Raw genomic sequence first — 14,768 nt, 5'->3', positions numbered from 1 at the left:
ATGCAGACGTGTATGCACTGTGTTGTACGGTGCCGGATGGTATGGAGTTCCATACCTGTTGCACTTGATCGGTCAATACAGGGACAGTTAATGCAGTTTGCTGATGACGCTGGAATTGTCGTGCGATGATGTCCCATATATGCTCAATTGGAGATAGATATGGTGATCGAATAGGCCAAGGCAACATGTCGACACTCTGTAGAACATGTTGTGATACAACAGCGGTATTTGGGCGAGCGTTATCCTGTTCGAGAGCACCCTCTGGGCCGTTGTTCATGAATGGCAGCACAACAGGTCGAGTCATGAGATTGACGTACAAATTTGCTATCAGGATGCGTGGGATAACAACGAGAGTGCTCCTGCTATCATACGAAATCACATCCCAGCCCATAACTCCAGGTGTAGGTTCAGAATGTTTCGCACGCAAACAGGTTGGATGCAGGACTTCAACTGACCTTCTAATCAACACACAGCCATCACTGGCACCGAGGCAGAACCAGCTTTAATCAGAAAACAGACCTCCACCCTGGCCTCCAATGAGTTCTCACTTAACACCACTGGTCGCAAATCGCGGTGGTTTGGGGTCAATGGAAAGCACACTACAGAGCGTCTGACTCGGAGCTGTCCTCGAAGTAACCGGTTTATAACAGTTCGTTGTGTTACTGTGGTGCCAACTGCTGCTCAAATTCCAACTGCAAATGTAGTGCGATGTATCAGAGCCATATGTCGAACACGATGGTTGTCCAGTTTGGAAGTGCTACGTGCCCGTCCGGAGCCTGGTCTTCTTGCGACACAGATTCCTCTGACCACTGCTGCCAGCAATCTTGTACAGTGCCTCCATTCCCGCTAAGTCTTCCTGCAGTACCGCAGAAGGAACATCTGCCTTCTCGTAGCCGTATTACACGACCTCGCTCAAACTCATTGAGGTGTTGATAATTGCGTCATTGTCGCCTTAAAGACATTCTCGAGTAACATCACGTCCAATTTCAAAGGTAACTAATACTCACGACCGTCAAGCCTGTATTTAAAGCAAACGTGATTTGCATCCTCATATTGGTGCTTCTAGCGCCACTCTTACACGACTGGGCGAAATTTGAACAGACGTCATCTTTCAGATGTAGGAACGCGCCAGTCAACTTCCGTTTATGTGGCAAAACTTGGTATTGCGATTTTTCTCCGTCGGCGTATCTGCCACGGAGGCACGGAGAACATTAGATGATCCGAATATTATATGTAGAACACAGTCTCAACTGGACGGTAAAAATTTGTGAAACGACGGATTGCCGATGTGGAGCATCCATTTTTAAGTTTCCTTCTACAAGATACATCAGTTTCCTCCTACAAGAAAAATCAGTTTCCTTCTACAAGATAAATCCAGCAATTACTGACAATATACAAACGCAACAAAAAATCTAATTACATAATCTTTCAGAGTCTAGGATGGTTTTTCGGGCTCAGTACACAAAACGAAGCAAGTCGCAAGATGAAATGCGAGGGACGTGTGGACATATCATCGAAATGCTGTGGCCGCCGTTATCAGACAAGTACAGCAGTTCGCCTGCTAACGGAAGCTGTTTACTTTACACCTAGGCATAGTAAGCAATATCTCTGTATGCCGAACCCAAGAGAAAAATAGGGCGCCAGCGCTTGCCTGGCAAATGTCCGATTAATATTACTTTTTATTATCGTTATGCTACTTTAACCCTACGTTTTTATATTATGAGTACTACACTTTTACATGCAGATTAGCATAAAAACTCTTTGCAAATTCTTTGCAAAACCTTAGTGACGAAGTTGTAGCTCTACAACACTAATTGTAGACATTTTATAGTATCAGTCTGAGTTTAGATGTCGAATCCGAACTCCACCTGAACCTTCCACCTGCTTCAGTATGCCAATGACACCGCTTTCCTAGTTCTCTACCCTACACTTCAGAAATTCCATACATCCGTCCTAATCAATCTCAATCTGTTTACATCCTGGTGGAACCAACGACAGCTCTAGATCAACCGCTTCAAAGTCAAAGCTATAATTACAGATAGAACCGCAGGCAGTTTAGGCTACACGCTTCTACCTCACCATTTTCAATCGTCGTACCCAGTTAACATATACACTAAAATGTCTTGGAATAACCCTCGACCGGCAACTAACGTGGAAACCTCACCTACTAACCATACAACATAAAACCCACAACAGACTAAAACTACTAACAGGCCAAATATGGGGATTGCACCCCTCCACTATCCTCCTCATCTACAAAACCTTTATCCGACCCATCCTCTCCTATCCAATTTTTGCATGAATATTCGTTGCTCCAAAGTTCTGTCGTTCCCTCCAAATCCTTGAAAGTCATGCGTTTACCTTCCCGCAAGTGGATCTTCTATTATCTCATCAAATTTCCACCCATCTTGACCCACATTGAACACCTCCGCAGATCTTACATTATTCGCAAAGTAAATTCCAATGACCCCACTATTTCCCCTCTGATCACCAATCCTGGTGTCCTGCTGTGCCTTTTCCAACACATCCCATCGTCCTTACACCCATGCTCTCCATCTTCCACCACAATGCAACTTAGCCCACTCCCTCTTCAGCAGAAAAATAGTCATCAAACTTATATTCCAGTGTCGATTAGGTTTTACGCTGCCTCATTAGAACCCAGCAATATTTAACATACACAACATTTCAGCGACCTAAATTTTGAAGAACTTTTTTCGTTTGAGTAGCAGTTACGACGAGGTCATTCTGTTCAAGATACCCCATTATGTTTGAGCTCAGGGTATATTTCAAGATTCTGAAAAAATCTGTGTCAAGGATATAAGACGCTAGTTTTGTGGAACATTTCTACAACCCTTTTTGGAAATGGCTGTGATATGTGCTTTCTTCTGACAAAGGGGACTAGTTTTTTTCACATTTGTCCGAGTTGTCTGCGATAGACTGTAGTAAAAGGAGAGGCCAACTCAGCCGAAAATTCATTATAGAGTCCTGTAGGGATTCCATCAGGCTTTGAAGCTGGGTTCAGTTTTAATTTCAGCTCTTTCTCGACGCCATTGACAGTAGTACTTATTTCACTCACCGTTTCATTGGTACGAGGATTAGATTTGGACAACTTTCCTGGGATTTCCTATGTAAAGGAACTTTTGAAAAAAGAGTTAAGCATTTGTTTTTGGTTTGCGACCTACAATTTCAGTTCCTGACTCATCCACGAGTGATTGGGGGGATAACTCTGGTGCCACTAATACCCCTAATACACAATCTGATTTCTTGGTATTCTGTGAAAGTTCATTTCATAATATTTTGCTACAATAGTGAAGGATTCACACATTGCTCTCTTAACATCCCACCGCGTTTTATTCAGCATCTCTATATGAATAGGTATATGCTTTGTTTTACGCCTGTTATGCACTAGTCTCTGTTTCTTTAGAAGTTTCTTTATTGTGACTATATAGCATGGAGGGTCCCTCCCATCGTGAACTGTTCTACTGGGTACATTTCTGTCCAGTACATGGTCAACTAATCTTTCCGAATTGATTGTAATTCCTTTCCATGCTCCTGCCCTGTGCTAAAATTTTCAAGTTCCTCTTTGAGATATGACACTACTGCTTTTTTATCTAGTCTGTTAAACAAATACATCTTTCTGCTTGTTTTAACTGCCCTTTGTACTTTGCTAACCATTGCCGCCACAACCTACTTGTTGTTGTGGTCCAAATGGCTCTGAGCACTATGCGACTTAACTTCTGAGGTCATCAGTCGCCTAGAACTTAGAACTAAATAAACCTAACTAAACTAATGACATCACACACGTCCATGCCCGAGGCAGGATTCGAAGCTGCGACCGTAGCGGTCGCTCGGCTCCAGATTGCAGCGCCCAGAGCCGCACTGCCACACCGGCCGGCTGTTGTCGTCTTCAGTGCTGAGACTGGTTTGATGCAGCTCTCCATGCTACTCTATCTTGTGCAAGCCTCTTCATCTCCCAGTACTTACTGCAACTTACATCCTTCTGAATCTGCTTAGTGTATTCATCTCTTGGTCTCCCTCTATGATTTTTACCCTTCACACTGCCCTCCAATGCTAAATTTGTGATCCCTTGATGCCTCAGAACATGTCCTACCAACCGGTCCCTCCTTCTTGTCAAGTTGTGCCACAAACTCCTCTTCTCTCCAATTCTATTCAATACCTCCTCGTTAGTTATGTGACCTACCCATCTAATCTTCAGCATTCTTCCGTAGCACCACATTTTGAAAGCTTCTATTCTCTTCTTGTCCAAACTATTCATCGTCCATGTTTCACATGCATACATGGCTACACTCCATACAAATACTTTCAGAAACGACTTCCTGACACTTAAATCTATACACGATGTTAACAAATTTTTCTTCTTCAGAAACGCTTTCCTTGCCATTGCCAGTCTACATTTTATATCCTCTCTACTTCGACCATCATCAGTTATTTTGCTCCCCAAATAGCAAAACTCCTTTACTACTTTAAGTGTCTCATTTCCTAATCTAATTCCCTCAGCATCACCCGACTTAATTCGACCACATTCCATTATCCTCGTTTTGCTTTTGTTGATGTTCATCTTATATCCTTTCAAGACACTGTCCATTGCGTTCAACTGCTCTTCCTAGTCCTTTGCTGTCTCTGACAGAATTACAATGTCATCGGCAAACCTCAAAGTTTTTATTTGTTGTCCATTGATTTTAATACCTACTCCGAATTTTTCTTTTGTTTCCTTTACTGCTTGCTCAGTATACTGATTGAATAACATCGGGGAGAGGCTACAACCCTGTCTCACTCCCTTTCCAACCACTGTTTCCCTTTCATGCCCCTCAACTCTTATGCCACCTGGTTTCTGTACAAATTGTAAATAGCCTTTCGCTCGCTGTATTTTACCCTGCCACCTTCAGAATTTGAAAGAGAGTATTCCAGTCAACATTGTCAAAAGCTTTCTCTAAGTCTACAAATGCTAGAAACGTAGGTTTGCCTTTCCTTAATCTATTTTGTAAGATAAGTCGTAGGGTCACTATTGCCTCACATGTTCCAACATTTCTACGGAATCCAAACTGATCTTCCCCGAGGTCGGCTTCTATCAGCTTTTCTATTCGTCTGTAAAGAATTCGCGTTAGTATTTTGCAGCTGTGACTTATTAAACTGATAGTTCGGTAATTTTCACATCTGTCAACACCTGCTTTCTTTGGGAATGGAATTATTATATTCTTCTAGAAGTCTGAGGGAATTTCACCTGTCTCATACATCTTGCTCACCAGATGGTAGAGTTTTGTGAGGACTCGCTCTCCCAAGGCTGTCAGTAGTTCTAATGGAATGTTGTCTACTCCCAGGGTCTTGTTTCGACTTATGTCTTTCTGTGCTCTGTGAAACTCGTCACGCAGTTTAATATCTCCCATTTCATCTTCATCTACCTCTTTTTGCATTTCCATAATGTTGCCCTCAAGAACATCGCCCCTGTATAGACTCTCTATATACTCCTTCCACCTTTCTGCTTTCCCTTGTTTGCTTAGAACTGGGTTTCCATCAGAGCTCTTGATAATCATGCAAGTGGTTCTCTTTTCTCCAAGGTCTCTTTAATTTTCCTGTAGGCAGTATCCAGCTTACCCCTCATGAGATAAGCCTCTACATCCTTATATTTGTCCTCTAGCCATCCCTGCTAAGCCATTTTGCACTTCCTGTCGATCTCATTTTTGAGACGTTTGTATTCCTTTTTGCCTGCTTCACTTGCTGCATTTTTGTATTCTCTCCTTTCATCAATTAAATTCAGTATCTCTTCTGTTACCCAAGGATTTCTACTAGCCCTCGTCTTTTTACCTACTTGATCCTCTGCTGCCTTCACTATTTCATTCCTCAAAGCTATCCATTGTTCTTCTATTGTATTTCTTTCCCCCATTCCTGTCAATTGTTCCCTTATGCTCTCCCTAAAATTCTGTACAACCTCTGGTTCTTTCAGATTATCCAGGTCCCATCTCCTTAAATTCCCACCTTCTTGCAGTTTCTTCAGTTCATAACCAATAGATTGTGGTCCGAGTCCACATCTGCCCCTGGAAATGTCTTACAATTTAAAATTTGGTTCCTAAATCTCTATCTTTGCATTATATAACCTATCTGAAACCTTTTAGTATCTCCAGGGTTCTCCCATGTATACAACCTTCTTTTATGATTCTTGAACCAAGTGTTAGCTAGAGATTAAGTTATGCTCTGTGCAAAATTCTACCAGGCGGCTTCCGCTTTCATTTCTTAGCCCCAATCTATATTTACCTACTACGCTTCCTTCTCTTCCTTATCCTATTGTCGAATTCCAGTCACCCATGACTATTAAATTTTCATCTCCCTTCACTACCTGAATAATTTCCTTTATCTCATCATACATGTCATCAATTTCTTCACCATCTGCAGAGCTAGTTGGCATATAAACTTCTACTACTGTAGTAGGCGTGGGCTTTGTGTCTATCTTGGCCACAATAACGCGTTCACTATGCTGTTTTTAGTAGCTTACCCGCACTCCTATTTTTTTTATTCATTATTAAACCTACTCCTGCATTACCCCTATTTGATTTTGTATTTATAACCCTGTATTCACCTGACCAAAAGTCTTGTTCCTCCTGCCACCGAACTTCACTAATTCCCACTATATCTAACTTTAACCTATCCATTTCCCTTTTTAAATTTTCTGACCTACCTGCCCGATTAAGGGATCTGACATTCCACACTCCGATCCGTAGAATGCCAGTTTTCTTTCTCCTGAGATCCGAATGGGGGACTATTTTACCTTCGGAATATTTTACCCAAGAGGACGCCATCTTCATTTAATCATACAGGAAAGCTGCATGCCCTCAGGAAAAATTACGGCTGTAGTTTCCCCTTGCTTTCAGCCGTTCACAGTACCAAAACAGCAAGGCCGTTCTGGTTAGTGTTACAGGGCGAGATCAGTCAATCATCCAGACTGTTGCCCCTGCAACTACTGAAAAGGCTGCTGCCCCTCTTCAGGAACCACACGTTTGTCTGGCCTCTCAACAGATACCCCTCTGTTGTGGTTGAACCTACACTACGGCTATCTGTATCGTTGAGGCACGCAAGCCTCCCCACCAATGGCAAGGTCCATGGTTCATGGGGGGACAACCTCCTTATGGTCACTGATATGAGGACATCCTCATAGAGGTCAGGTCTAATTAAAACAAAATTTGCGAAGTACACGAAACTGAATTGTGGATGTAGTAAAACATAGAAACTAAAATATATTGTCAGTGAGGCACAGTGCACAAACAATTTGTGTTTGTCACAACGGACAGCAAATACTTACCAAAACATAGATCAGTCGACGAAAACATTGAATGTGATGATGCTGCCAAAGCAGCGAAGCAAAGAATTGCGTCAGACAATCAAGTAGCTCGGCAACGTATGAGCCGAAATTCTGCTCTAAATAATACTTTTAATACTGTCGCAAAAGAATATATCTCAATATGAATAGTAAATCAGCGACTGCGGAAGAGAAGATATACAAACAAAACAGAGAACATGAATATTGTTGGTGTGCTTTTTTATTGTTTTTAATTTCTGTGAAAAGAAATATTGGAGAACAAAATTAGAAAAACCGAAAACTTATTATGATTATAATGAAGAGACAAAGCACTAGAAATTTCAAAAAATTACATTCAAATGAATAAAATTCATGAAGTAAGACACTTCGATATTGTTTTTGAATAAAGAAAATATTAAGCACAGAATAAGGTTTGAACTCAGAATCTTTCACTTTGCAGCCAAACACCTTAACCAATATGCTGACGCAACCCATTGTTCAATACATTTCCTGGAGAACTCTACAATGTCACGCAAAATACCGACAAACACTGTTGATATGACTATGAATTACTCGCGTTTCGTCGAAGTAAAATAGGAAATAAACAATTACCGCTGTTCTTTATTGCGAAAAAGCGGTTCGTGAGAATGATACAAACACCTTTTCTTGCTATCGCCTGAATTAGGAGGCTTATTGCTTGTTTGGTTTAATTAATTAATAGAATATGAAGCAATTGGTATAAAGAATGCTTTTTCCAAACTTTCTATAAAAGAAAGTCTACTATCAAGACATTGCTTTTCTTCAATTACTTTATTTATGACTGAACGTTTCTAAAACCGAAGCCACTCGTCCGTGCTCTGCACTGCAGTCGAGCTCTGGCAACGTCGTTCTCTGTTCATTGGCTGACTGTGTTTTGTGACGTCAAATGCGCAGAACGAAAATAAACTCGTCCGCTGTCGTGAATGATGCGCACTATAGCATCCCCAGTTCCTTGAACAGACCTCTGCGGGTTACGTTTGGACTTGGAGAACTTTCTCTTGGGTTGATGAGTTAAACCAACAAAAGATCCCATATGACATAGACTGAAGTAATTTATTTATTTACACGTCAAGTTCCGTAGGACCAAATTGAGGAGCAAATCTCCAAGGTCCTGGAACGTGTCAGTACATTAAATTGGCTTCAAAAAAATGGCTCTGAGCACTATGGGACTCAACTGCTGTGGTCATTAGTCCCCTAGAACTTAGAACTACTTAAACCTACTAACCTAAGGACATCACACACATCCATGCCCGAGGCAGGATTCGAACCTGCGACCGTAGCAGTCGCACGGTTCCGGACTGCGCGCCTAGAACCGCGAGACCACCGCGGCCGGCACATTAAATTAAAACATAAACGTAATAACAGATAAAAACAAATGTTCATGAACCTTAAAAGAGTCAGTCCATAAGTTTAAGTAAACGCTATCAGCAGTACAATAAAAATCTGCTTAATTTTTCAAGGAACTCCTCGGCAGAATACAAGGAGTGACCCATGAGGAAACTCTTCAGTTTCGATTTGAAAGCGAGTGGATTACTGCTAAGATTTTTGAATTCGAGTGGCAGCTTATTGAAAATGGATGCAGCAGTATACTGCACACCTTTTTGCACAAGATTTAAGGAAGTCCGATCCAAATACAGGTTTGACTTCTGCCGAGTATTAACCGAGTGAAAGCTGCTTATTCTTGGGAATAAACTAAGATTGGTAAGAAGAAACGACAATAAGGAATATACATATTGAGAGGCTAATGTCAAAATACCCAGACTCTTGAACAGAGGTCGACAAGAGGTTCGAGAACTAACACCACTTATTGCCCGAACCGCCCGTTTCTGAGTTAAAAATATCCTTTTAGAATGAGAAGAGACTGGGTGTTGTGTTGTCCTAATCATCATCATTTCATCCCCATCGACGCGCAAGTCGCCGAAGTGGCGTCAAATCGAAAGACTTGCACCAGGCGAGTGGTCTACCCCAAAATATAGTACCATACGGCAATAGCGAATTAAAATAAGCAAAGTAGACTAATTTTCGTGTCGAACGATGACTCACTTCTGATACCGTTCGAATAGTAAAAATGCCTGTATTAAGTCTTTGAACAAGATCCTGAAGGTGCGCTTTCCACGACAGCTTACTATCTATCTGAACACCTAGAAATTTGAACTGTTCAGTTTCACTAATCATTTGCCCATTCTGTGAAATTAAAACGTCAGGTTTTGTTGAGTCTTACTGTGATTTAGCGTTAGTTTATTTTCTACAAGCCATGAACTGAGGTCATGTACTGCATTATTTGAAACCGAGCCAATGTTGCACGCAACATCATTTACTACCAAGCTAGTGTCATCAGAAGTTAGCCCCCGGTAGCTGAGTGGGCGGTCAGAGGGTTTAGCTACCCTCTATAATAAAAAAACTGAGGTAATTGATCAAAGACGAACTGAAACGAGTGTCTTGTGACGTCCGCCCCGAGCAGATGCAACGAACGAAATGAGATTAAAAAAAAGTGGTCAGCGCGACAGACTGTCAATCCTAATGGCCCGGCTTCGATTCCCGGCTGGGTTGGACATTTTCTCCGCTCAGAGCCTGGGTGTTGTGTTGTCCTAATCATCATCATTTCATCACCATCGACGCGCAAGTCGCCGAAGTGGCGTCAAATCGAAAGACTTGCACCAGGCGAGTGGTTACCCGACGGGTGGCCCTCGTCACACGTAAACTTTAAAAAAAAGTGTAATCAGCAAACAGAAATATTTTAGAGTTACCCATAATATTAGAGGGCATATCATTTATATAAATAAGGAACAGGAGTAGCCCCAACACTGATCCCTGGGGCACCCCCCACTTGACAGTACCCCCACTCAGACCCCACATCACAGCCATTATCAACATTGTGAATAATGACCTTTTGTTGCCTGTTGCTAAAGTAAGAAGTGAACCAATTGTGAGCTACTCCCTGTATTCCGTAATGGTCCAACTTCTGGAGGAATATTTTGTGATCAACACAATCAAATGCCTTAGTTAAATCAAAAAATATGCCAAGTGTTCGAAACCTTTTGTTTAACCCATCCAGTACCTCACTGAGAAAGGAGAATATAGCATATTCAACTTCTAAAGCCGAATTGCACATTTGATAGCAAATCGTGTGATATAAAATGATCAAGTATCCTTACATACATAGCCTTTTCAATAACTTTTGCAAACACTGATGGCATAGAAGCAGGTCTAAAATTATCTACATTATCCCTTTCTCCCTTTTTATAAAGCGGCTTTACTACTGAGTACTTTAGTCGCTCAGGAAACTGACCATTCCTAAAGGAAAAACTACAAGTATGGCTAAATACAGGGCTAACATGTGCAGCACAGTACTTTAATATTCTGCTGGACACTCCATCATAGCCATGAGAGTCCTTAATCTTCAGTGATTTAATTATTGAATCAATCTCCCTCTTGTCTGTATCACAGAGGAGTATTTCAGACATCAATCTCGGAAAGGCATTTGCCAAGAAAGCTATATGATTTCCTGTAGAAACTAAATTTTGATTTAATTCACCAGCTATGCTCAGAAAATGATTGTTAAATACTGTACATATATCTGATTTATCAGTAACAGAAATATTTTTACTGCGAACTGACTTTATATCGTCGACCTTGTGCTGCTGACCAGGCACTTCTTTCACCACTGACAATATGGTTTTAATTTTATCCTGTGAATTAGTTATTCTATTTGCGTACCATATGCTCTTTGCCTCCCTGACAATATTGTTTGTAACGGGCTACTGTAGCTTGATTGTGACTACTTCTAACATTTATATAATTCCCACTTTGCTCTACATGTTATCCTTATCCCACCAGTCAGCATCCCGGGCTGCCCATTACGGCTAGTGCCCCATTTAGAATGTTCTAATGGAAAGCAACTCTCAAAGAGCATGAGAAATGTGTTAAGGAAAGCATTGTATTTATCATCTATGTTATCGGCACTATAAACATCTTGCCACTCTTGTTCCTTGACAAGGTTTAAGAAACTCTCTATTGCTGTTGGATTAACTTTCCTACATTGTTTGTAATTAAGTATGACAGGTTTGAGTACAAAAGCCTTTTAGTGTTAAGGTCTGAAAGGCCAGTCACTCTTTTACTAACAGAATGCCCATCTAGTAATGAAGAATGAATAAAAATATTGTCTATGGCTGCGCTACTGTTCCCCTGCACCCTAGTTGGAAAAAGCACAGTTTGCATCAGATCATATGAATTTAGGAGATCTACCAACATCCTTTTTCTTGCACCATCGTATACAAACTTTATATTGAAGTCACCACGTATAACTAGTTTCTGTACTTCCTACAAAGTGAATCAAGAAACCTCTCTAGCTTGAGCAGAAATGCTCTGAAGTCGGAGTTAGGGGACCTATAAACAACAACAATTAGAAGTTTAGTTTCACTAAATTCAACTACCGCTGCACAACATTCAAGTATCTGCTCAGTGTCGTGATACGTCTATGGACTCAAGTGGAGTACTGTTTTTTTACGTACAGAGCCACTCCCCCACCCCACAAGGAACTCTTGAGAAACAGCCAGTTAATCTGTAGCCTGGTAAAGGAAGCCTTTGAATTGTCAGATTATTTAAGTGGTGCTCTGATATACCAATAATTTCATAGTCAACATCTATAAGCAGTTCACTAACTTTATCGCTAATACCTCTTATATTTTGATGAAATATTCTAATTCCTTCTCTACTTGGAAACATGACATCCTCGGAATGTGAGCTCTTAGTTAGAGGGACTTCCTTTAAACAGGTATACCTATCAGCTGACTTCAATCTAAAAGAAGGTGCACCTCCAACACCAACTACTACAGGAATTTTTAAATGAGTGACAAAAGTTTATTAAGACGTTATTGCGCCACAAACGTCACGCAACACGGCTGAAAACTATTAAATTTAATAACTGTATTACAGAGCACAAATAAGTTTGTCAGTACTTAGCTTTATAGCTTCTACAGCTGCAGTGCACGCCGCAAGCGAAATATGTTAGCGTTTCAATTTTATTTCCCCTTTATTTGACAGTAATGCATTGGAAATAAACGTATGTTTAGGCTCTTCAACAGTTCTATGGTATTACTTTTTCTGAGCTTCTTTTTAATTATTTTCAGGGCCATAAGCATGTTAGGACTCTTTCTCATTTCCGTGGGAACTGGAGGCATAAAGCCGTGCGTTTCTGCTTTCGGTGGAGACCAGTTCGTGCTTCCGGAACAAGAGAAGCAGTTGGCTCAATTCTTCTCAGTGTTCTATTTCTCTGTTAACGCTGGAAGCCTGGTGTCGACATTCATCACACCAATTCTGAGAGAGGATGTAACGTGCCTCGGACACGACAGCTGCTACTCTCTCGCTTTTGGTGTTCCAGCCATTCTCATGATCATCGCAACAGGTATGGTCAGATCTGATGAGTTACTCTTCTTGAAACTGTTAATTTTGGAAATAAGTCAAACAGCAGTTTCTAGATTACTCTTTTCAATTTCTGTTCCTTTCAAAGCAGATTACCGTCAGTTGAACATTTTGTTCGAACTTTTTGTTCTTCCAGAATGACCAAAGAAGTTATTTTTTTCTTTGTACTATTTATATATAACTTTACATGTGCTTGCAAACTGTAGTATTACCCCAGTAAGAAGACTCTCCAAACGACAATTGTGATTACCCTTTCCGTGTTGACTCTCAGTGACTGTTAGATATCTGTAGCTTTAATTTTGTTCTCTCTTGGCTCAAAATGGCTATTCAGTACTTCATGTAGCACTCAATAGTCCTCGATGTCTCACCATTATCATTTCATTATAGTCCCTATTCGGCAAATACATTTTTCAGGTCTGTATCATTGTCTTGCTAAAGTACACACTGTGCTTTATTGGAACTGCCTAGGTGTGCAGTCAACTTAGAAATGGTACGTACTTAACTGTAAGCCATATTTCATATTTTCATTAGCCTGTCATTACGTTAGAAGTACGAATTTAGTATTAAAAAATAAGTAAAAGTCCTAAAATATATTCCAAGAACTTTCTTTCATTACATAATGTAAACAATGAATTCACAAATGAACAAGATTAAGCATTTACTGAGCATTTCAGTAATTTCTTTATTTTCATGGATTGTGTTTAATAATACATACTGTAGTTGCTGGTTATGTGTTCTTCGGGATATCGACCGATTTTGGAAGAACAAATAGCATGCTGGTCGGGAAAAAGGTTTTAGTTTAACATTAAGAGATGAAGTATTAGCTCAAGAGGAATAGGATTAGGAGCGAAATCGATGCACATATTCATACGAATCGTCCCAGTGCTTACCTGAAGTTATTTAGGAACCCGATAGAAATTATGAATCTTGTCGAGCGGCGGAAATGTGGACTCTGCTACTTCTGAATAGGACTCCTTTGTCATCCACCGCAAAACTTCTCTCGGTAATGTAATAAAGTGTTGGATGACGCAAAAATGAGCACAAATTTTCAGTAATACTACAAATCTAATAACATATTTACTACCCAATATGCGGTCGTTATGGTGCCGGAAGCCTGATTCTTGAGATCTATATTATACAGAATAAAAGTCCGCCTCCTATCCAGTTGCTCAGTTTATGTATTTGTGACTGGTAAACGAAATTAAGACATGAATGGAAACAGTATGATACGCACCAAGGAAATGATTAAGCTCCCATTTGATATACCGGGTGATCAAAAAGTCAGTACAAATTTGAAAACTGAATAAATCACGGAGTAATGTAGATAGAGAGGTACAAATTGACACACATGCTTGGAATGACATGGGGCTTTATTAGAACCGACAAAAAAAAAGTTCAAAAAATGTCCGACAGATGGCGCTTCATCTGATCAGAATAGCAATAATTAGCATAACAAAGTAAGACAAAGCAAAGATGATGTTCTCTACAGGAAATGCTCAATATGTCCACCATCATTCCTCAACAATAGCTGTAGTCGAGGAATAATGTTGTGAACAGCAGAAACGATGCACACAAGAGATCTTTCACGTGTCTAGCAATACTTTGTTGGTTTTTTTTCCTAATAAAACCCCATGTCATTCCAAGCATGTGTGTCAATTTTTACCTCTCTATCTACATTATTCCGTAGTTTCTTAAGTTTTCAAATTTATACTGACTTGTTCATCACCCGGTGTGTGCCCAAATCTAGCTATAAAACATTTACATTGTCTAAATTTGGTATCTTGTCTGAAGTCTGCATTACTCATTACCCAGCAAAAACGAAATTAGAAGAAAATTTGGTTATGTTAAATTTAAAACTTCTCTGATATATAAATTACTCCGTGGAATTTTTGGAGAACTGCCGGATGTTAATATCTTGTTGACACGATATTTCGGCGCACAGTCTTCTGGCCAGCTTCAGGTGTATACTGGCGAAAGTACACTCGGCTCCACTGTTTAA

At 40.4% G+C, this 14,768-nt stretch overlaps 1 protein-coding gene across 1 annotated transcript in view; it reads left to right on the top strand.

The window, feature by feature from the left end:
- Positions 1 to 14,768, top strand: part of LOC126260213 (solute carrier family 15 member 1-like) — a 212,065-nt gene that overhangs the window by 128,190 nt on the left and 69,107 nt on the right. Inside the window, exon 7 of the mRNA XM_049957509.1 lies at positions 12,478 to 12,752. Within this exon, the coding sequence (XP_049813466.1) occupies positions 12,478 to 12,752 (275 nt within the window). The remainder of the gene's footprint in view (positions 1 to 12,477; positions 12,753 to 14,768) is intronic.

This window comes from Schistocerca nitens, chromosome 5, assembly GCF_023898315.1.
Source record: "Schistocerca nitens isolate TAMUIC-IGC-003100 chromosome 5, iqSchNite1.1, whole genome shotgun sequence".
Taxonomy (NCBI): Eukaryota; Metazoa; Arthropoda; class Insecta; order Orthoptera; family Acrididae; genus Schistocerca; species Schistocerca nitens.
The sequence above is the reverse complement of the archived record's forward strand: the minus strand, read 5'-3'. Positions and strand labels throughout refer to the sequence as shown.